The sequence below is a fragment of the Narcine bancroftii genome, chromosome 5 (genome assembly GCF_036971445.1).
Source record: "Narcine bancroftii isolate sNarBan1 chromosome 5, sNarBan1.hap1, whole genome shotgun sequence".
NCBI classification, from domain to species: domain Eukaryota; kingdom Metazoa; phylum Chordata; class Chondrichthyes; order Torpediniformes; family Narcinidae; genus Narcine; species Narcine bancroftii.
The window spans coordinates 96,505,209-96,527,940 of NC_091473.1; the positions used below are offsets into that span (position 1 = coordinate 96,505,209).

General features: G+C 41.5%; 1 protein-coding gene across 3 annotated transcripts in view; it reads right to left on the reverse strand.

The window, feature by feature from the left end:
* negr1 (neuronal growth regulator 1) overlaps positions 1-22,732 on the reverse strand; it is a 530,464-nt gene that overhangs the window by 163,513 nt on the left and 344,219 nt on the right. For all 3 annotated transcript variants that reach the window (XM_069938455.1, XM_069938456.1, XM_069938457.1), the window contains exon 2: positions 21,194-21,426. In XM_069938455.1, coding sequence (XP_069794556.1) covers positions 21,194-21,426 — 233 coding nt within the window. The remainder of the gene's footprint in view (positions 1-21,193; positions 21,427-22,732) is intronic.

A 22,732-nucleotide genomic window follows, 5' to 3' on the forward strand; every position in this document is an offset into this window, starting at 1 on the left:
TGCGTATATGCCCAGCATGTCAGCTTGTGAAGTCCCGTACCGTTCCTCCTGGTCCGCAGGGCCGAATAAAACGGGGTGCTCGCTAAGCTGCGGTTTGACAAATTGATTACATGGGCCCCATGCCAGACTGTATGGGTAAACGTTACGTCCTAGTAATGGTTGACACCTTTTCGGGCCTGGTTTTTGCTTTTCCCACCAAGACTGCTGACCAAGCTAGCACTATCCAAGGACTAAACCATTTAATTTCTCGTTGTGATGTTCCAGAGGAGATTCAGTCTGATAATGGCTCGCACTTCTCCAGGAAGGCAATCTGTGATTGGCCAAATGACAACAGTATCTTATGGGTTCACCATATTCCTTATTATCTGCAGACTGCTGGGTTAGTTGAACGAATGAACGGGCTTACTGAAGGAACAAATCTGTTTGTTAACACCACTGGGGGCCCTGATGGGGTGGTGTCATGTGCTGCAGCAGGCAGTCGACAATTTGAATCATCGCCCTTTAAAAGGAGGTACACCTTTCCACCGACTTCTTCAAGCTTCTGAATTACAGCCTATTCCAGAGGAAAAACAGTAATTGCCCCCCACTCCCGAACTAGAGAATGCCAGACAAAAGGTATGGGTGGCACCACCAGGTAGTGGCCCTCCTGTAAAAGGGGAAATAGTGACACATGCCCAGGGTAACACTCCGTGGGTACCTATTGAGGGACAGGATGATTTAGTTTGTTTAAACACTGAACTCTTACAGTATTGTGAGTGACATGAGTCAGGCTTCTTTGTTCCAGGTTCTCCGTCTTACGCTCCTGGTGATCTGGCTTAACAGCTGCTTTGGTGCCAACAGTTGGATTTGTAATGACGAGGACGTTCCGAGGAAGTTGCTCGTGGGGGACACGGTCCGATGCATTACATCAAGGAAGTCTTCGGTCACCCGCCTCAAGTGCAGCTTATATAAATATGTTATTGCCAGTCTTTGTCCCTATATTTTGTTTATGGATTGAGCCACAATATTCTCCGTTGGTTGCTCGCATTATTGCTTGTTTTTGCGATTATTGTAGTTTTGATTTTTCTTTTACGCTCTTTTTGAACTCTTATGCTTGTTAAGTCTCGTGTCTGACAGCCTGTGACCAAAGGGTGGAGTGTAATGGAAGATTCTAACTGTGTTTTTTACTTTTACAGCCTTTGCTTCTGCAAGGCTGAGAACCTGCTTGTTTTTAAAATCAGCAGACATAAGATAAATTCCACCCAGGGGCCAGAGATGCTGTTATCTGACGAAAGGACATCTGTGTACCAAGAACATTTAATCTTCCTGCTTGTTTTGGTCACAGACTGTCAGAGGCCTAACCTTGATGCAAAATAAACCATTGTATTCAAAGTGATAAGCTGAAAATTATGTTATTCGATAGAAGCCTAGCATGCTAGCTTGCTCACTTATCTTTCTTGCTGTGCTGGGAATAGGTACTTGGGTAAGCAGGTTTTGCGTAATATAAGCCATGGTCCCGCTGCTGAAGTTTGAGACTCTCCGAGAGATGGCAACATCTCTCAGCAAGAAGAAGAACTTCTAGAGTCCAGCCAACGTCCTGGTCGGGGGAGGTGGAGAAGTTGCTACCAGCGCCCTGACAACCTACTACAAGTGTGCAGTTGTTGCCTCGCTTCGGCAGTTGGGACCAGTCCAGGTGTTGATAAGTATAGTTGGGAAGGGCTTGCATATTGTAGTTTGAAATCAGCTTTTGAATTTGTAATAAAGATTTGTATAAACTGAACTGCTCTCGGTGGGTGTGTCTATTTTCTTTCGGTAGCTCAAACACTGTGACCAATCTAAAATGAACAAAATGAGAGGTATAAGTTTACCCAAGACACCCCCCCCCCCCCACCCCCCCACAGCTGAGTGCTATTTCCTTACCTGGACATTCTGTTTCTTTCCTGATCAGTCATCCTACTTTGTAGAGTCCTGCCAATTATGCAATGCCAAATACAACATAGCAGCCACCAAGGCCACCTAGACCTCCTTGTCACCGCTTTTGGTGAGCTCCGCTACCTAAAAAATTTGCACTGTACCCCTGGAACATTCCAAAATATTCTTTCAAAGAGGAAGAATGAAAGTAACAAGACTGCTGAGCTGCTGTTATGACAGCGCTGCTTCTGGTTTGGACCTGGGAGAGCAGGGTATGGAGACAAATGCTGCTGCAGAGGGTCCTACCACCTGGTCCTAATTCCAATGGCTCCAATTAGGTTTTAAATAGCCTGTTAAAGGAACCAATGGTGTTTTTTTTAAATGCAGCAATCATGGGGTCTGTGCCCAAGATGGCAGGACCTGCGCTGGGCAGGGTACCACAAGGGGCTGCAGCCTCTGGAGGAGCAGCAGACCAGATAGAACACCCCCTGTTGAGAAGGAGAAGAATATGTGACCATGGACAGTGACCACAGCAGTGGACCAACAAGGAACTCAGCAGCTGAGCAGGCTGCTGAACACTGGTTTATGGGAAGCAAGTATCAGAAATGGGATTCGAGAGGGAGCTGAGGACAAGAAGAGCTCCAGAAGAGCTTGGGTGCTGAAAGCTTCCTGATCATATCAAAGGTTTAGATCTAAAGCTCTGGATCTGGAGGCCAGGTCGCCAATGGTTTGAACAGGGGTTTGGGTGGCTGCAGAGGCTGCGGGAATGCTGGAGGCGACTCTGAAGGGACTCCATTCTGGTTCCCTTTCTCCTGTTGTGATGGGCACCAAGTAATGCTCATGGTGACTCTTTTTTCTGCCCTACAGCAGACAAAAGCTGAACTATGTCATGCATGTTACATTTTTAATATATTATTCTGTGACAATAAAAGGAATGCGTGAAACCAAACATATTACAGCACTTAGATTCGAGAGACTATAGTTTCTAAGATTCTATGATGAGAATATCAAGTTTGAAATTGAAATTGGCAACTAATTTGTAAAAAAAAAAGTTGTTGAAGTTGCAGGTAGGAGGATGGGTGGTAGGCTAGAGGAATATGTGGAATAAAAGCTGATAGATATTAGTCATGGCTAATTTCCTGATCTAAAGACATCACAATTCATGACATTGAGAACATCATCACCTGGAACTGTATGCCCAATGCATTTTCTCAAAGAAACCTGGCATGCTGGATATCTTACTGGATAGATCCTTCCCTCTTTGTTTCCCTATCATTTCAATTGGGATTGCATAGTCTAAAATGGTCAATAACCATACTGGTACATGACAGGTTGTTGATTTGGATGACATCTTCAAAGTAGGTGGCAAATATCCAGATGAGACTCAAGGAGAAAAATCTTGGAAAGAAACATCATTGACTTGAAATGGTAACTGATTTTCACTCTGTAGATACTACCTCACCTACTGAATATTCACTGGATTGTCTATTTTTAAAAAAATTCAGATGAGTTTTACTACTGATTATATGTCATTCTCCTCTCAAATCAAAGAATAGTGATATGGGCTATTTTATTGGGAGTTTGGCAAAACAAACACAAAGAAAATCATTAATTTCAGGAATAATACGTAAAATGTCAAATTCATTTAAAAGAAGCAAAAATGATTAATGCTACCTTCTTATTAACAACTTTTAAAGGGTAAACCCATTTTTAATGATTGCATGTGGTAAGGTTTTGCGTGGCCTAGTAATATCTGTAAATGGAGAGATAATTATATATACTCTCTGCTGACACAATGTTAATGGCCACTGGGGGATGACATGTTGCCAATTTTTCAAGACCCCACCAGCACTTCTTGGTATTTTCTTTCCTAAAGGTCTTCTTAATCTCTATGGGGAGTCAATTTTGTGCATGTTGCAGAATGTGGAATGTACTTCCGATGACCATTTTGCAAACCTTCATGTTTTATTCCTCTCTATTTAACTTGAATTGGCTATTGGCAATATTAAAACTGCCCAGAGCTAGTTACTTGTGGCATACTTGGATAAAATAAGTATGTATACAAGTTAACAAGTTAAGAAAATAAGTCACAATGGTGGTAGAGATGTGGTGATAAGTGATTACATGTTCTGTATGGAGTTTGACATTGAGACAGGAAGTAGGAACACAAATGCCAGCTGATGGAGGGGAAATGACAATTGGACAACAAAATCATATAGGATGAATACCTCAAACCTAATGACCCTGAGCTGAATAGTTTGTTATTTCAGAAAGCAGTTAAAAATTGCCAGTATACAGACATATGTGGGTGAAATTTGGCAGAGGTTGTTCCCTCAAGAATTACAGTGAATCCTGTGGATGTTTACAGACCCCATTATAAATGCAGTTTTTTATTTCTGAATTATTTAATTGCTGAGTTTAATTCCTCTTCTGCTGTGTCTCCAGATTAACTGTCCATGCAGAATGTAGTTCTGTGCTTTAATCATTATTCTACCATGTACAATAGAGAAGAATGGAAAATTTGAATTATACAAATATATGGTAAACTATATCCCATTCTTTGGAGTCTGGCAATTATCATTTGCAATAGAAAAAAGAACTCTGAACACACTGTTACATTAATCCACTACCTGTGTTAACATGTTTGATGAAATTTTGAACAGGTGATTAATTGCACAAACTTCTTAATTAATATTTTAGTTATCTGGACCAACTGGAAAATTGGGATGCAAAATGGCAGATGGAATTTAATGCAGACAAATGTGAGGTATGGCATTTTTGAAGAAATGGCAGGGCACTATCACCAGAAATAACACCCAAATTGTTAAATATATATGACTTTGGAACCTATGCTTCTTATTTTCTTCATCTCAATTAGCAGATTTTGCTGTCAACCTTTGTTTGACACCAAGCATTACAATCATGGCTGGGATTGAGAATGATGCATTTTTATTTTCCTCTCCTTCACTAATGCAACACCAACAAATCGAATTTGGAAACAATTTCTTAAAAATTAAAATGATTACAGGAAGAATATAAAGTACTATCAAAGGATCAAGATCATGTGCTGTATTGTATTACCAAATACAGTCGTAGATGTCTTTCGTGAAGGGAGGGGGTTGATGGATGTAGAGAGATAGAGACATTATACACAAGTAGATGCCAAGGGCATGAAGAGGAGGTTTTCTAGAGCATAGCAACAGATGAAGTTGGAGGATCCAGGACTGCAGAGGTGAATATATTCTAAATTATATTCGCAAGAGATGAAAAACACACGAGTTCTAGTGGGGCAAAGAGAGTGGTGAAGGGAAAGGATAATACCAGGTCTTCCAAGGGAATCAATATTTAAAATGACATCACCCTGATTACCTGTACATCCATTAAATAAAAGGTATGATATGGCTTGTATTGAGAATGGGGATTTACAAATGTACCATTTTTTGAGGCTGACTGCTACAAAGAAACACACACACAGAATGTGGCAGGTTAAGCTCACTCCTTTATTAGGACTGGAAAGGCTGCTTTTTTACTGTTCAAGTTCCAGCAGTTTTTGCTGATTGACTGAGTCAACCATATGAATAACAATAGCGGGCAGGAACATCCATGCATATGAAGGCCCTTCTTCCTCAGCCTGTTTCTGCTGAGTTAGCTGGGCAGCTTGACCAATGCAATTTTAGGTCTGTTGGTCTGATGCTGCCCCAGCTTCTACTCCTGCCGGTTCGTTGTCCTGGGAGTCGCTTTAGCGATCTCTATCTGCGTCTGCTGCCGCGCAATGTGCCAACCCGATCTCCGCAATTGCGAGCTGCCACATGACCTCCCCCAGAACCGGCATTACAGTCTTAAGTGTCCATAGGTATAGTCCCCCAAGTCTTTTCTGGTCTCCCTCTGTGTCAAGGTGTTGGTGTCTCCATGGGTTCTGCTGGGTCTGTGTGGGCAGGCTTGAGTCTATCTGTAGTGAAGACCTTTGATTTACAATCGATGTCCAGCTCGAAGGTGGCTTCGTTGTTCCGGATGACTTGAAAGGGACCTTCGTATGACTTCTGCAGTGGTGAACGGTGGGGTCCTCTGTGTACAAACACATACTCACAGTCCTTGGGTTCTTTGGGGATGTTGGACTTAGCTTGTCCGTGTCTGGAGAGTGAGATCGGAGCCAAGTTACCAACCTTTTCGTGCAGCCAGTCCAGGAAGGTGGTTGTCTCTTCCTTCTGTCCTCTAGCCTGTGGAACGAAATCCCTGGGAACCGTGAGTGGGGCTCCGTAGACGTGTTCAGCGGAGAATGTGTGGAGGTCTTCTTTCGTCGCTGTTCGGATGCCCAGTAATGCCCATGGTAGCTCGTCCACCCAGTTGGGGCCCTTGAGTCTGGTCATGAGGGTGGTCTTGAGGTGCCCGTGGAAATGTTCCACCATGCCGTTGGTTTACAGGTGGTATGCCATCGTATGGCACAGGTTGGCAATGTCGGTCCACAAACTGGAGGTGAACTGTGCGCCTCGGTCAGAAGTGATGTGCTGTGGCAGTCCGAATCTTGCAATCCAGGACGAGAGGAGTGCTTTGGCACAGGACCTGGTGGATGTGTCGGCCAGGGGGATTGCTTCTGGCTTCTGGGTGAAGCGGTCAACCACTGTGAACAGGTAGCAGAAACCTTGAGAGACTGGCAAGGGTCCCACTATGTCCATGTGAATGTGGTCAAATCTGCATTCTGTTTGCTCGAAAGGCTGTGGGGGGACCTTGGTGTGTCGCTGCACTTTGTCTGTTTGAACCTGCGTATATGGTTTGGCCCATCCCCAGATGTGTTTCTGCAATCCATGCACACATACTTGCTGGCCACCAGCTGGACGGTAGTCCTGATAGATGGGTGTACAAGCTCGTGGATGGAATCAAAAACTCGTCACCTTCATACCGTTGGGACAATAAGTCGAACCTGCCTGGTGGCCACGTCGCACAGGCAGGTGGTAGTACTTGTGCTGACTGGAACATCTTGAAGCCGAAGGCCTGTGACAGCAGTCCTGTACTGTGGGATCTCATCGTCCTGCTGCTGTGCTTCTGCCAGTACTGCAAAGTTCAGACCGTTGACCATTGCTGTGTCTTGACAAGGCACCTGCGACCAAGTTGTCTTTGCCCGAGATGTGCTTGGCATTGGTGGTGTACTCCGAGATGTAAGAAAAGTGTCTCTGTTTGTGGGCTGACCAGCGATCGGAGATTTTAGCCAGGGTGAAAGTCAATGGTTAGTGGTCTGTGAAAGCCATGAAAGCCCTTCCCTCAAGAAAGTACCGGAAGTGACAGATGGCTAAGCACAGCACCAGCAACACTCTATTGAAAGCACTGTACTTTAGTTCAGGGGGCCGCAGATGTTTGATGAAGAAAGCTAATGGGTACCAACTTCCTTCTATCTGCTGCTCCAGGACTCCACCAATCGCTATTCCTGAGGCATCGACTGTGAGGGCCATGGGTGCATCTGGGCTGGGGTGGGTCAGGAATGCAGCTTTGGCCAGGGCTTCTTTGGTTTCCACAAACGCACGTGCGGATTCGTCGTCCCAGGTCAGGTCCTTCTCCTTGCTGGACATCAGGATGAACAGAGGCCACATCACTCAAGCAGCTGCTGGGATAAATCTGCGATAAAAGTTTATCATCCCCATGAACTCCTGCGGATCTTTGGTTGTACTGGCCTTTGGGAACCTGTGGATGGCCTCTACCTTATCGGGCAGAGGTGTGGCCCCGACCTTTGTAATCCTGTGGCCCAGGAAGTCGATGGTGTTCAGGCCAAACTGGCATTTGGCCAGGTTGATGGTGAGGCCAAACTCATGCAGACGACTACAGAGATTTTGGAGGTGCTGAAGGTGTCCCTGTCGGGTTCTACTTGCCACAACGATATCGTCAAAGTAGACGAAAATGCCGTCTAGGTCTCGGCCCACTGTGTCCCTCAGTCATTGGAAAGTTTGTGCCGCATTTTTGAGCCCGAATTGCATCCTCAGGAACTCAAACAGCCCAAATGGAGTGACGATGTCCGTCTTAGGGATGTCATCAGGGTGCACTGCGATCTGGTGATATCCTCGCACGAGGTCAACTTTTGAGAATATTGTTGCCCCGTGCAGGTTTTCCGCAAAATCCTGGATGTGTGGCACGGGGTGACGACCCAGGGTGGTGGCTTTGTTGAGCTGGCGATAGTCACCACATAGTCTCCAGCCCCCAGTTGCTTTAGGGAACATGTGCAGGAGCAAGGCCCATGGGCTGTCTGACCGTCGAACAACACCCAACTCTTCGAGCTTGCGGAACTCCTCCTTGGCCAGTCAGAGCTTCTCCGGGGGAAGTTGTCTCACCCTTGTGTGGAGAGGTGGGCCCTTGGTCAGGATGTGATGTCCGATGCCGTGTCGAGGCATCTCCTCTGTGAACTGAGGGGAATGGATTGACGGGAATCCAACTAGCCCCTTGGTGAACATCCTCCGAGCTGTGGATGGAGTCCAAGTGCATTCCCAGAAACCTAGCGCTCCTCAGTGTGATGGTCTGGTAGGTCTCAGTGTGGATGAGTCGCTTATCCTTAAGGTCCACTAGGGGGCTGTGGGCTCACAGGAAATCCACTCCGAGGAGTGGTTGTTCCACTGTGGCCAGCGTGAACTCCCACGAGAAGTGACGCCCTCCCTCCAAACTGCAGCTCGGCCCCACGAGTGCCATAGGTCCGTATACTGCTGTTGTTGGCAGCCCTCAACGTGGGTCCCATTAGCCTGAGCTTAGTGTCCAACCCTGTCAGGGGTATCACGCTGACCTCTGCTCCTATATCCACCAGGAAGCATCTGCCGGACAGGCAGTCCCAGATGTACAGGAGGCTCTCTTGGTGGCCAGCTGTTGTGGCCATCAGTGACGTTTTCCTGGAACTCATAGGGGGACTGGCATCTGTGGGCCTCGATGTCCCATCTCTGGTGTTAGAAGCACCATCTGTCCTGCCTCTCATTTGCTGTTCCTTGCTTGGGACTGCTCTGGTCAGATTGTGGGACTTCTTTATGAGCCCCACGGTAGCCGAGCACTTCTGTTTCTCTTTCCACAGAATGTCTGCACATGCTGCGAATTTCTGGGGTTGGTGAAATCTGCATCAGCCAGGAGCAGTGGATGTCTTCATACATCTGTTCCAGGAACGCCTGTTCGAACATGATGCCAGGCTGCTCATTTCCCAGGAGGGCCAGCATCTCGTTGATGAGTGCCGACGGGATCTGTCTTCAAGCCCATCCAGGTGGAGCAAACGTGCTCCTCGCTTTCGCTCCGAGAGTCCGAACGTCTTGGTTAATAACCCTTTGAAGGCAGTGTAAGTGCCTTCTGATGGTGGCCTGTGGATAAAGTTGGCCACTCTGTCTACAGTTTGCGGAACCAGGGCACTGACCACATGGTAGTACCAGGTGGTCTCTGCTGTGATGCCCCGGATCTGGAATTGATTCTCCGTCTGGTTGAACCACACGCCGGGTCGAACTGTCCAGAAGGTCAGGAGCTTCAGACCGACTGCACTGTCTGCTGCTTCGTTCTCCATCACTAGGTTTAGATTCCTTCTAAACCGTCGGGGTCACCAATGGTAGCCGACTGCTACAAAGAAACGCACAAACACAGTGTGGCAGGTTAAGCTCACTCCTTTATTCGGGCTGGAAAGACTGCTTTTATACTGTTCAAGTTCCCGCTGTTTTTGCTGATTGACCGAGTCAGCCATATGAATAACAATAGCGACCGGGAACATGCGAATGCCCTTCTTCCCCAGCCTGTTTCTGCTGAGTTAGCTGGGCAGCTTGACCAACACCACTTCTACCCCCGCTGGTTCGTTGTCCTGGGAGTCGCTTTAGTGATCTCTGTCCACTTCTGCTGCTGCGCAATGTGCCGGCCCGATCTCCACAATTGCGGGCCGCCACACCATGTTGAATATTATTGTATTTTTGGGGGAAAGAATTTGGGCTTTTTAGCAGGATTCAGAAATGATCACGCAATTTTCACTGAATCTCCAGAAAAACATCAGTTTTTAATCATTCTTTAAAACATTTAGAAACATTGAATGTAGAATGTAAAGTTAAAACGATGCAGATTTCAAGTATAATTCTCATGGGCAATACTCATCTCTGCCTTGCAAAGTCTTTCATAAACATATCAATTTAAATTCAGTACTTCAGAATCAATTTTGCAAGAGGCAATGCATGCGGATATACTCTGACCCTGGACTTATAATGATAAGGTATAAATGTGGAAATATAAAAATTACAACACCTTACTTTAATCTATTTTTGATTGTGGTACATTCTACACACTATTTTTTAGATTGACTAGTGGCAGTAATGAGGATCAAAAGGGTCAATGTAATTAATGAAATTAAAGCCCTTTAAAGTTCCAAGGTCGAAGAAGTAAAGCACATAATACGTAATGTCACAAATATCCAACAGATCCACAAATTTGTCACCAGCACTTTGGATTAAATTTGCCAGATTACAAGCTTTGTGTATGTTTAGGTCAGAGTGTCACTCTACTAAGACAACACCAGTTGAGAACCTGATGCATTTCTGATCACTGTTTTTGGATTGAAACAAATTATTTTCAACAGACTAAGAATCAAAATAAATCATGTTGCTGGATTGTAAAAGTAAATGATCTGATTAAAGTAATTTCAGTGTATATTTTGAAATCTCATCTATATAGCGCAATACATCATCTTTCAAATAACAACTTATGGTATTTTTCTGTACTTGAAGAAATACTGTGGATTGCACAAAGCAATTGATCATTTCATACCTCCTTCTGATATAAAGGCCATTTGGTCCATCAAATCTGTCCTGGCTCGCAGAGCAATCCTGTAATTACATTAACTTTCCCTGTAACCTATCTTTCACATTTCCAGATGTGATTTTCGATTCCCAGGGCCAGTAGCGAGCATACCCAGATCAGCATAGATGATCTTGATTGTGCTTGGAGGAAATGTAACGGTAAGCATTATTATATCTCTGCTGTCTAAAATGTTCTTAGGACAACACTTTGAAAGTAACATATATCATAATAGATCTCAATTTTAAATCAGTTGCGAAGACTCTTCACTTTGATTCAGAAGATCCTAGGTTCAAGAAATTTGAACAAATATCTAGGATGATATTCTGTGCCTTGCTGGTGAGTTCTACATAGTTGAAGGTGACCAGATAGTAAAACTAGATTTGGACTGCCTTTGCAAGTGGAAATAAAAATCCTAGGGCACATTGTTGAAGAGGCAAGTTATTGTCTTTATACTTAAAATATTCCAAAAAAAAAGATTAGCTGCTTAATACACTGGACAACAGATTTTGCTTCCTGAATATTATTGGACTTGCTGATTGTGAAAATCACCATCAGTGGTGTGTAAACTAATGGACAGGATTAGTCAACTTGGCTTGTGAAGTGAAGGTTGTGCCTCATGAGTCTAATCGAGTTTTTTGAGGAGGTAACAAAAGAAATTGATGAGGGTAGGGTGGTAGACGTGGTCTACGTGGGTTTTAGCAAGGCATTTGACAAGAGACTCATCCAGAATGTTATGAATCACAGGATCAGTGGAAAATTAGCTGTGTGAATAAAAAGTTGGCTAATAGGAAGAAAGCAGAGAATAGTGGTTTGTCCACCCGAACAGCAAAAGGAAAGTATTCTTTCTTGAGGTCAGTGACTAGTAGAATCTGTTCTGGGACCCCTGGTCTTTGTGATTTTTATAAATGACCTGGATGAAGAGGCAAATGGATGGGTCAGTATGTTTGCGGATGACTTGAAGGTTGGACGAACTGTGGATGGAGGTGAAAGTTGTCGAAGGTTAAAAGATGATATAGACAGGATGCAGATTTGGGCAGAAAAGTGACAGATGGATTTCAATCTAGATAAGTGGGAGGTGATGCATTTTTGAAGGTCTAACCAGAAGGCAGAGTAAATGGTTGGTTATTTAAGAATGTGGATGAAAACAGCGACCTTGGGTGGCAAATCCCTCAAGGTTGCAAGGCCTTTGGGATGCTGGGGGTTTAATTCAGGAGTAGACAGGTCATATTGCAACTCTACAAATCTCTGGTAAGACCACACTTAGAGTATTGTGTTCAGTTGTGGTCACCTCATTATAGGAAGGATGGGGAAGCTATGGAGAGGGTTCAGAGGAGATTTACCAGGATGTTGCCTGGATTGGAAAACAAATCTTATGAAATAAGGTTAGCAGAATTGTGACTTTTCACTTTGGAGCGAAGAAAGATGAGAAAAGACTTTATGGAGGGCTACAAGATAATGAGAAGCATAGATAGGGTGGACAGCCAGAACCTGTTTCCCAAGGCAGGATCAGCAAACACCAGAGGATACATGTACAGAGTTAAGGGAGGAAAGTTTAGGGAAGTTATAAATGTTTTTACACAGAGTTGTGGGTGCCTGGAATGCTTTGCTGGGGATGGTGGTGGAAGCTGAAACAATGGGGGCTCTTAGACAGACACATGGATGAAAGAAAAATAGAGGGATATAGGTAGGGAGGGTTTAGTACTTTTTTTTTGGAAGGAATAAATGGGTTGGCACAACATGAGCATTGCATGGCCTATACTGTGCTGTATTGTTCTATATTTCCTATCACATACTGTCTTTAATGTACAACCTATTTCTGTGATTTTCTGTCATATTTGAAGTCTACTGCAAGCATACAAAATCACCAAGTGAACCATGGCCTGGAAAATTAATTTTGTGCATTTGCACTTGGACTTCTTCCCTGCTGGTCTTGCTGCAGTCAGTAACTGTTACATTGGCAGAATACTATGAACTATTTTGTAACTGCATAAGAATATACCCTTCTCATTGTAGTAACTGTAGTGCACCACTGTGGGGTGTATGTGTGTGTGAACAGTTTCCTGTGATGGTGGAAGACATCAGTAAGTAAAATCTCTTCTGTTATTTGAATCTTGCATCTCTAAGTTATTTAAGAAGCCTCCCAAGTAACACAGAGTCATAACATGGTGGCAGCAGTATAAGAGAACAAGAATAAACCCATACAATTGATTGTAAGTCACTGAAATACGAAGGGGAAGAAGAGAAAAAAACATTACTGAAAAAATGGCTGGAGCAACAGCAGTTCATCCACTGATGGACTGGAAAGCTGAAGACATTGTTGACTCGTTAAAAAGTTTCAGCAGAAGTGTTGAATTTAGCATTCAAAGGCTATTTTAAAAAAGCAACTACAAAGGAGAAGGTCAGTTATATACTTCTCTGGGCAGGGGAGCGAGGCCTTGACTTATCTAATAGTTGGGAACTTACAGAGGTCGAGAAAAATAATCCAGAGCTGATATTTGCAAAGTTTGCTTCTCACCTTTAACCCAAGTCTAATCATAGAATTAAACGCTATGAATTTCAAGGCTTAATGAAAAAGACTGATGAAACTGTTGATAACTTCCTCACTAAAAATGATGGCTGCAAAATGCAGATTTAAGGATATAGAGGACAGATTAGTTGATCAACTAATATGGGGAGGTGCCCATCCCAAAGTGCAAAAGTCTCTTATAGGGAAGGTTGACAACCAGCCAAGAGGAGTCAGCCCCTTAAGTTGTCTTCCTGCAGGTACAGAGATCATCCCCTGCAGTAGGCTGGAGGTCGTATCATCACAAAGGGTATCCAAAAGACGGTGCATTGGAAACAGCGAATGTCACATTAACGGCCTATGGTGGACCCATGATCAAGCAGCTAGGAAGAGTTAAGATCAATGGCTGCCATAAGGGAAAGAACATCCTCTGTACATTCAACATGGTAGATGAAGACAGACCAGCAATTCTAGGTCTGGATATCTGGTGGGAGTTGCAGTTGATCTCTGTCAATTATGAGATCCAGACAAAGAAGATATCCAAAAGGATCAACTGAAACACACATCAAAAAGAGGAAATAATTTCCACAGAATTACCTGCCAGGCCATGGCACACAGTGGGAGCAGACTTGTTCACCAAGAATCAAGAGTGGTCTTTAATAGTAGCCTGTTACTACTCTAAGTTTCCATTCGTCAAAAGGGTGAAAAACCTGAAAGCGTCAACTATCATCTCAGAAATGAGAGTGCTCCTTACTGAACAAGGAATACTAGAACAAGTAATATGTGACAATGGAACACAGTTCACATCACAATTATTCAGAAGGCTGGCTGCAGAGGATGGGTTTATTATCATTACATTCCCATAATACCCCAAATGTCATGGGTTCATTGAAAGACAAGTGCACACTGTGAAATGCACACTAGTTAAGTGTTGCAAAACAAAAGAAGGCCCATACCTAGCTCTTCTATTATTATGAGTGTGGTGATATGTATATACTATTCTGTGCTGCTCTGCATATAAGTGGCTAGCCCACCTACTTATTACTCGATGCCCTGTAACCCCTCCCACTGCGTCCTGGCCATAAAGGTCGACCTTCTTCCGCCCTTCCATTCAGTCGAGCACATAGAGTTGGACCAGCTAAAATCTAAATTAAAGCCTATCGTTCCTCACTCAGTCTTTGGAGTCATTAATAATGCATATCAATGACCTTTAAGGGCTGACATGAAGTCCCCGGCAGAACTTATAAATGGCAGGAGATATAAAACAACTCTGCCCAGCAAAATACACCCTCCAGGAGGAAACCAGAAGAAGACTGGCTGAAACACAAGAAGGACACCAGCATTATAACAAACATTGCCAGAATGCTTCAGAGGGCAGCATGTGCATATTCAAGAGCCAATGATGAAAACATGGACCACAGCAAAGGTTGTCAGAGAAGCTGAGACACCAAGATCATCACATCCTCTAGATCCAATCCAAGCCTTGCCTGCTGGCACCATTGCACTTCTTGCTGATTGTCCAAAGTAAATTTCATCTTGCTAACATGAATTCCACTTCTTTCTAAGACTCCCAAAGCTTGACTCCTGACATTAACCGCCACAAGCACCTGCAACCCTTTGTGCATTTTTCTGAAAGATCTTCTGCCCCCTGCAGATTTAGGGCAACTCTCTCAGTTTCCATCTCATCCACCAGTATAGCATTGGAAAACCTTAGCCCTCATTTCTTTACATAGTCTCTTTTTCATTGTTTCTTTGCTCATATTCCTTCATCTCAGATCTTACCACATTGCTTTCTTTCATCAGAGAGGAGCCACTGAGATAATGCTGACTCTCAAAGAAATATCATTGATCCCATTCCCCACATTTCTCTTCTGCATTTAAACTCCTCCTTGATTCTCCTCCCACCCTACAGTAAGGGGAATTTACAATTCTAAATCAAGCTGCCAACTGGCATATCTTTGCAACGTGAGAGGGGAAAAGGAGCCTTCAGAGTGAGAAAAAGTAACCAGAGGTCAGGATGGACTCCACCAATATCAATGCCACCAAAATCAATTGTAAAGTCACAATCGTTCAAACACATTCAGAGGTGCAGATTAGCTTTAAGACGTGATAGATTTAAGAAGCACTGTGATTTTGGACCGACTGCACTATCTATTCATGTGATATCAAGGCCACTGTTCATTAATTCATAATTCAAATATTTTGGTTTGCTGCTTGTATTTCAATGAAGAGGAATGGGTTCATCATATATCTCATAATGTGCGTCCATTTACAAGAGCTAACTCCCTCACCTAAAAATATTGATGGAAAGTCATCTCTTTTGGCTCACCCAGAATACATTATACTCACAAATCTACAGTTTCTACCAACTACAGCACAAGCAGTACAGGACTGGGGACATTGGCATCTATATTTTCTCCTCTATAATTTTACACACTGGTGCACACAAGGGTTTCCAATCTTTTTTCTAGATCATCCCTTCATTGGACATGTGGTTCCAATTTTGTGCTAACTCAAATGTTTCTTATATTGAAAGCTAACCTTGCACTGATTGTTAGATGTGAAGACATGCTCTATCTTCCACCAATTGGTAAAGGCTGAGCCAGAACTTTGATTTTGTCTTCTCCTCATGTGCTTCCGTGAGTTGTCATCTGTGGACTACAGCTCTCATAGTTCTGTTCAATCAGAACTAATGTCAGCCTCCTCTGCTCTAAAGACAACAAAACCAACCAGTCTGATCTCTCCTCTTTGTCAAAGCTCTCCAACCCAAAATAAAGTTTACAAAAATAAGCCAACAGTTAAAATTATTCAAATATTTCAAGATAATTCTGAAAATTAAATAATAAACTCTACTTAAAGGATTTTAACATTCAGGCAAGTAACAGTTTTCTGACCTAAAATTGTGTCTCACCAATGTAATTTAGATTTAAAGAAGCTGAAATAAGTGAACCGAAACAATGTCACAGCCTGCAGAATATATTTTCTTATTGGATAGAAAATTGTCAATGTAGGGTTTAAGCAGCTCATGTCATATTAATAAGCACCGACATCCATCATCAGCTTTGTCCAAATTTTTGTAGAAATGCCTAACTACTTCTTTCTGCGAATACCCTTAATTGGAGGGATGTATAACACAGCTTATGACATTAAATTATGTAGTTGAGTAAATAATGCATGAAAGAGCAGAAAACTGAGAAATGACATTGACTGATTAAGTGAGTGGACAAAACTGGCAGTTGGAGAGTGAAATCGCTTGGCACTTAAATATAAGCAGAAGTAAAGAATTTGGCCAAGCAGAGAGAGCACAAGCACAGCCATGATGGGTTGAATGGCCATCTTTTTTATCATAAATTTTGATAATTGCATGATTTATGTAATGATCACTCATAGCTAGTAGAGAGAGGCAAAAATTATTACCCAAAGCTAGTGGAATGTTGGGCTTTATCTCTAAAGGTGTGATGCACAATAGTTGTGGATGTTTTGCAGAATTTAGTTAGAGTAAAACTCTAGTTAAATTCTAGCTGAAGTTCTGGATCATTTCTTCATTTCATAGCATTTTATAAAAGATAAATTTTAAAAATTGTCAAAACACTCCTAATCCCTAGATCAACAATTTTTCAAAACAGGATGAATTTCTTTTTATCCATGTCATCTAACAAATAAAACAAATACATCTTTTCGCTGCTCAGATAGTGCTATAAATACAGTCTCCTCGATTCAGACTGTAAAATCATAATGAGTATTGGTAAGAAGTGGGTGCACCTGGTTATTTTATCATTCTATTGACATGCCTTCTCGCCCAATAATGAAATTGGTGAGAAGAGGAAGGAATATGAAGGAACAACATCAAGATCCAAAGGGCCTATACTATGCTGTAATGTTCGATGCTCTATGTACAAATTATGCTGAATGCTACCCACCAAACATTAAATATGATTATTATATTTACTCAAGTTGCTGAGCATATTTTTCCTGCATCATAATTATGGATGACTACAAATTTCCAATCTATGCCAAAAATGCAAATTATATCTGATGTGAATATGTTCTGATTTGTTTTTTGCTTGGTACAATTGCAATTTCAGTAATTGGGACTATTATCCCAATGAAAACTACTGCCATCCATTGTTTAAATAACATGTTCAACTTGAGTTCCCATGTTTGCCAGACCTCCAATTAATTCAGTGTTGGTAATAACTGAGGCCTTACAAAGAGGAAGGCCAAGAGTTTTCCATGCAAATAAACATTGTTTTTCTTGCCATCCAACACAGTAAAATCTTGCATTAAAAGATAGCGGAGGAGCAAAAATTATGGTAACAGTAAAATGCCAACGTATAATCCATGCTTAACTTTCTCTCTCTGAACAAAAATAGGGGTGCACATGTGAACAGGAAAAGGAAACGAGAACAATAGATGCATTTGATTGCAATCTATAGAAGCAACTCCCGGGAAAAAAAATCAACATCAAACCAACACCACAGGAAGACACAGAAGGAAAATCAAATCTTCAAATGTACCCATGTCAGCATCCTTGAGCAATTTTGGCACTTCTATACTCATATAAGCAACAGGTGGTTGATTTCTTGTCTTAAGCTCAATACTAATGATAGATAGCTAACTATTATTCTGTCTCAGTGCATTATTGCTCAAATTCATTGCAAAATCTCTTACTCCAACTGATTATCTTTGAAGGACTCAAAAATGTTGAATAACTTTTTCAATCAGTGACCCTTTTCTCCAAAAGCCTTGTGCTTTTAAACTCATACTAGGGAGTCATGAAGTCTTTCCTTGATTTTGATCATTTTCTTTCTGATTATTTTACAATTTGTAACAGCATTTCGAAACCCATGCCAAATTGTTAATAATTGAAACTCCCTGGCCCTGCTCCAGTCCCTCTGGCAAACTTCAATGGACTTTTTTCACCTTCATTGAAGCAGTGAATTACAAATTCAAAACATTAGGGTATATCTTTCTATTTATGGCCCCTCTGGTTCTTATTTCATCCACATTAAATCAGTGTTATCTGCTGTTCATTCATTAATAACTATAAATTCATTATTTTTAATCAGTACCTTAAAACTTGTGATATTGAACAATTCCATAAATTCACCTCTCAATTATCAACCTCTCTATTTATACAACTGAAGGCTTTCATCCCCAGAACTATTCTGGGAAATCTCTCTGCAGCCCTCAAACTGCCTTTAAATTCTTCTTAACAAAATATTCCAATTAGCACAATGGCTTTACTGGGGTTCAAATCCTGCACTGTCGGTAAGGAATTTGTATGTTCTCGCCATGTCTGCGTGGGTTTTCCCCGGGGCCTCTAGTTTACTCCCACTGTTCAAAACATATCAGGGGTTGTAGGTTAATTAGGTGTAAATTGGGTGGCGCACCTATAAATTTGACTTCAGACATTTTTTTGTGTGATAATTGCACGGTTCTAATGCCAAATTCAAAGTCACAAAAGATATTGAAGTTTGGATGTTTATGGTTTAAAAATCATTATTCTGCTTCGCTCCCTCTTAAGAATGATCTATATGCTTCACAGATGGCAGTTGCTTTCTAGATAGGCAACTGCCTTGCTGACTCAGATGCAATTGGTTACTGCTTTTGATGGCTGCAAGCACTCATTTATTTTAAAAAATAAGTAACAGAGCATGTATTTTAAAATACAAAGCAATGTTCTGAGAGCTCCATTTTATTCATACATACAAACAGATAATGGTGGAAATTCTTGACAGGCCATGCAGCAACTGTGGAAATCGAAGCATGGGCTATTCTTCGGTTAGTGAGCATTTCCTGCATTTTTGTTTCTACTTCATATCTTCAGCATCTGCAGCCTTTTATCATTTGATTAATTCACATGCAGTTTATGACTTTCTCTGCAACATACAGGTGACCCCCTGCTTTACAACTGCTTGAGTTCCAAAAAAATTACCTGCAGAATTCACAAAGCAGTATCCAAAAGATCTTAGATTCTGGGTAAAATTTTCTCTCACGGAATTCATGTGAATAAAAGGAAACAAACAATATTTTCCAACTGGAGTTTTCTGACTCATGCACAAATGTCATGACTTCTATTATGGAAAATTGCGATACAGACCATTTTCTAAGAATGGTTACGGTTAGCATAGCACTTAGCGTAAAGCTACCCATGTTCAAATCCGGAACTGTCTGTTAAGAGTTTGTATGTTCTCCCCATGTCTGCGTGGGTTTCCTCCAGGTGCACCAGTTTCCTCCCACCTTTCAAAACATGTGGGGGCTGTAGGTTAATTGGAGTGTTTGGGTGGCAAAGGCTCATTTGGCCGGAAGGGCATGTAATCATGCGGTCTGTCTAAATTTAAATTTAAAAAAATAACATTTAATTTAAATTTAAACAAACTTCCCTCCTCATAATTCAGGTTCATCATCACTCTATATTTTATGTTAGTTATTTTAATGGGTCAAATGTCGTAATACTTCGGTTCAATTATTGCGATAAGGTCATTAAAACAGCCCCAGAAGTTGATGGCGTTACCACTCACAATAGTTAAATAAAACTTATGATAGGAAAATGAAGCTTGAAATGCCAATTTATTGGAGGACATATTTTGAACAGGATATGAGCTCAAATATTTCAACACAGGAGAAAAATTGATCCAACATTACTGAATTAAAGTATAAATATGTCTTATTTATGGGCAAATGTCTCCACTTGTGAAGCTCAGGATCTCATGCGACTTTTGAGCCACAATTTCATGATCGTTACAGATCATCTAATGCATGCTGTCAACAAGTCAATCTCATGCACCTGCTCTTTCCTGCACATTTTGCCTTACTTGATGGAAATTAAGTTGCTTGGATAGTCTCTGTGATTAGATTTATTGTGTTTGAAATGCAGAAGGAACAGGATTGATAACTGATGACTATTTTCATAAACTGTTTTCCTTCGTTGAAGCAAACCAAGATTTGGTTCACACTGTCCCTAAATAGTTACTACTGTGCAAAAGCAATAATAGCTAGGAGATAAAATAAAGCAAACTCTTGCAGAGCCAATTAATCTGAAAACATCAATATTAGGTATCAGATTGGAACTTCCTTGAGCACATCTATGCTTAATGAATTTTAACTCCAATTCTACCACATTTTGTTGATCTTTCTGTGCAGTATTTGTCTAACTTCTAGTGCACAGATGTCTGCCTAAATAACAGCAGTGACCACATGTTAAGCAGTACTTATTACTTCTTTACCCACTTGGGATCTTTCAAGGATATATTAAAGTATGAGATAAATGTAAGTTAGTCTTTCTACCACCTTTAAGATATGCTATTTTGATGTAATTTTGGAGCACTTTAATTGTTACTTTAAAGAGTTTACATTGGTCCAATGTCTCACCTATACAAGACTGCTCAGCGAAAATCTTTAATTAAAAAAAAATAACAATACAGCATTGTTGAAGCTCCTTCTGGCCCACGAAACCAATGCCACCTAATTACACCCAATTAATCTCCCAACCCCGCAAGTTTTTGGAGCACCTGGAGAAAACCCATGCAGGTCATGGGAAGAATGTACAAACATCTTACAGACAACGCCATATTCAAAATCAGGTGCTAACCGCTATGCTTACCTTGTTTTGTTTGTACAGTTATTAGTTTGTGCTAATTGGTTAGTGTTAATTGGAGCAGCAGTCAGGGAGTTAGAGCTGGCCACAATGTAAGGGAGAGAAAAAATCCCCCAGGTTTTGATTATCTGATCTTTGCCCTAATAACCATCATTGTAGATTTAAATGAGGGTGAAACAACCCTTAATTGTTATATTTTACAACATTTAAATCAAAGAAAGAAGGTTCTTGCTTACATTGGCACCAGAAATCAATGGATTATTTCCTCAGTGCATCAGGATTTGAAGAGGAGAGAACACTCAGTGAAAAAAAAGATGCATTTTTTATTCCTGAATTAATAAATTCCACACCCTTTCTTCTCTGATTTCTGATGGAATACTACTCTGCTACATCCCTCACAATGTTTTCACATGGCTTACCTTGCACAATCAAATGCATTTGTAATGTCTTGGGATTGTATTGGGTCTGGACTGAACAGGTATATGGGCCATCATCAGTGATTTCAACCTTCTGAATCTGGAGACTGTACTCTCGTTTAATGGTTGATATGATCGAAACCCGTGGGTCCACAGACCATTTGTCGTTCCCCGCAAAGATGATGCTGGACCGGTTCAACCACGCTCCCTTTGAAGCAGATTCTTCAAGATAGCATCTATAAATAATGAGAGAAATCAACACATTTAATTTTTCCATAAATGCAAATTGCTTGCCTTTTTAAAAAGTCTCAGTGTTACATTTTGAACACTGAAAAACTACATTTTCAACACTTTCTTCCAGAAACATTATGATAAGGTGCGAGTAATGTTTGCAACGTTTCCTCCATTTCAGTAGAATAGCAAGTCTTAAATATTGTGTCAAACGCTACCTATTGCCAGTTATTGGTGTACTTGGCACAGGTTGGTATGTTGGAGTCAGGAAAGAACACTTGATACTATGAAAACCCAGTTTTTCACAGACAAGCATATACTGAAGTCATTTATTTGAATTGTTTGCTTACCATTTGAAATTGGCAAGGATGAAATTTAATTTTGAGTCTAGCTCAAAACAGACCGTTGTGAATGAGCTGATATTCCCAGAGAAAACTCAGCAATTGTGTGAAAACAAGCATTATCCACTGAGTATCAGTAACCTCACTTAAACGGCAAGTAAAAGTGAGTTAGTGATCACAATACGTCTCATTGCAGTGAAGCAGGAAAGTCTACAGACAATGTGATTGTAGTAAAAACACAAAACTGCTGGAGGAACTCAGCATGTCCTGCAGTGTCCATAGGAAGTAATAGGAAGCTAAGATAAATAACCAACATTTCGGGCTTCAGCCTTTCTTCAAAGCATGAGCAAATAGCAAGCAGGTGCCTGAATAAAAAGGCTGGGGGAGGAAGGGAGCAAAGGCAGGGGGAGGTACACAGGCCAAAGGCAAAAGGCCGTATTTGGACATGGATAGGGGGTCAGAAGAGGAAAAGTGAATTGATCGAGGAAGGGGATGGATCAATGAATATAGAGCAGGCTGAAATGAGACAGGGAAAGGTGATATATATTGAGAGAAAGAGAGAGGGAGGGAGGGAGGAAAGGGAACATTGCATTGAATTTATGTGCTTGATATACTGAACATAGTCAGCCCACACTATCTTGCCATGTTCCTCCCCACAGAAACGAGATCAAAACTAGGACCATTAGGAAATAAATTTACCTTGACCCTTAAGGAATCATTTACAACTGTCTACAAAGGCCTTTAATATTATTTTAATTTCATTTTAGTCCACAATAGAACATAGTGTATCTGATCTTGTTTCCTTATAATTAAAGCAGGAAACGGTAATTAATATTCTGCTGCTTGTAAATTTTAATGAAATAAAGTGGTACATGATAGAGGGCCATGAAGAATTAGAATGTTTGTGAACTTCTGAATTCATGGAACATTCTCACTTGGGAAGACAGTCAGTCAAGGGGTCATAATCTAG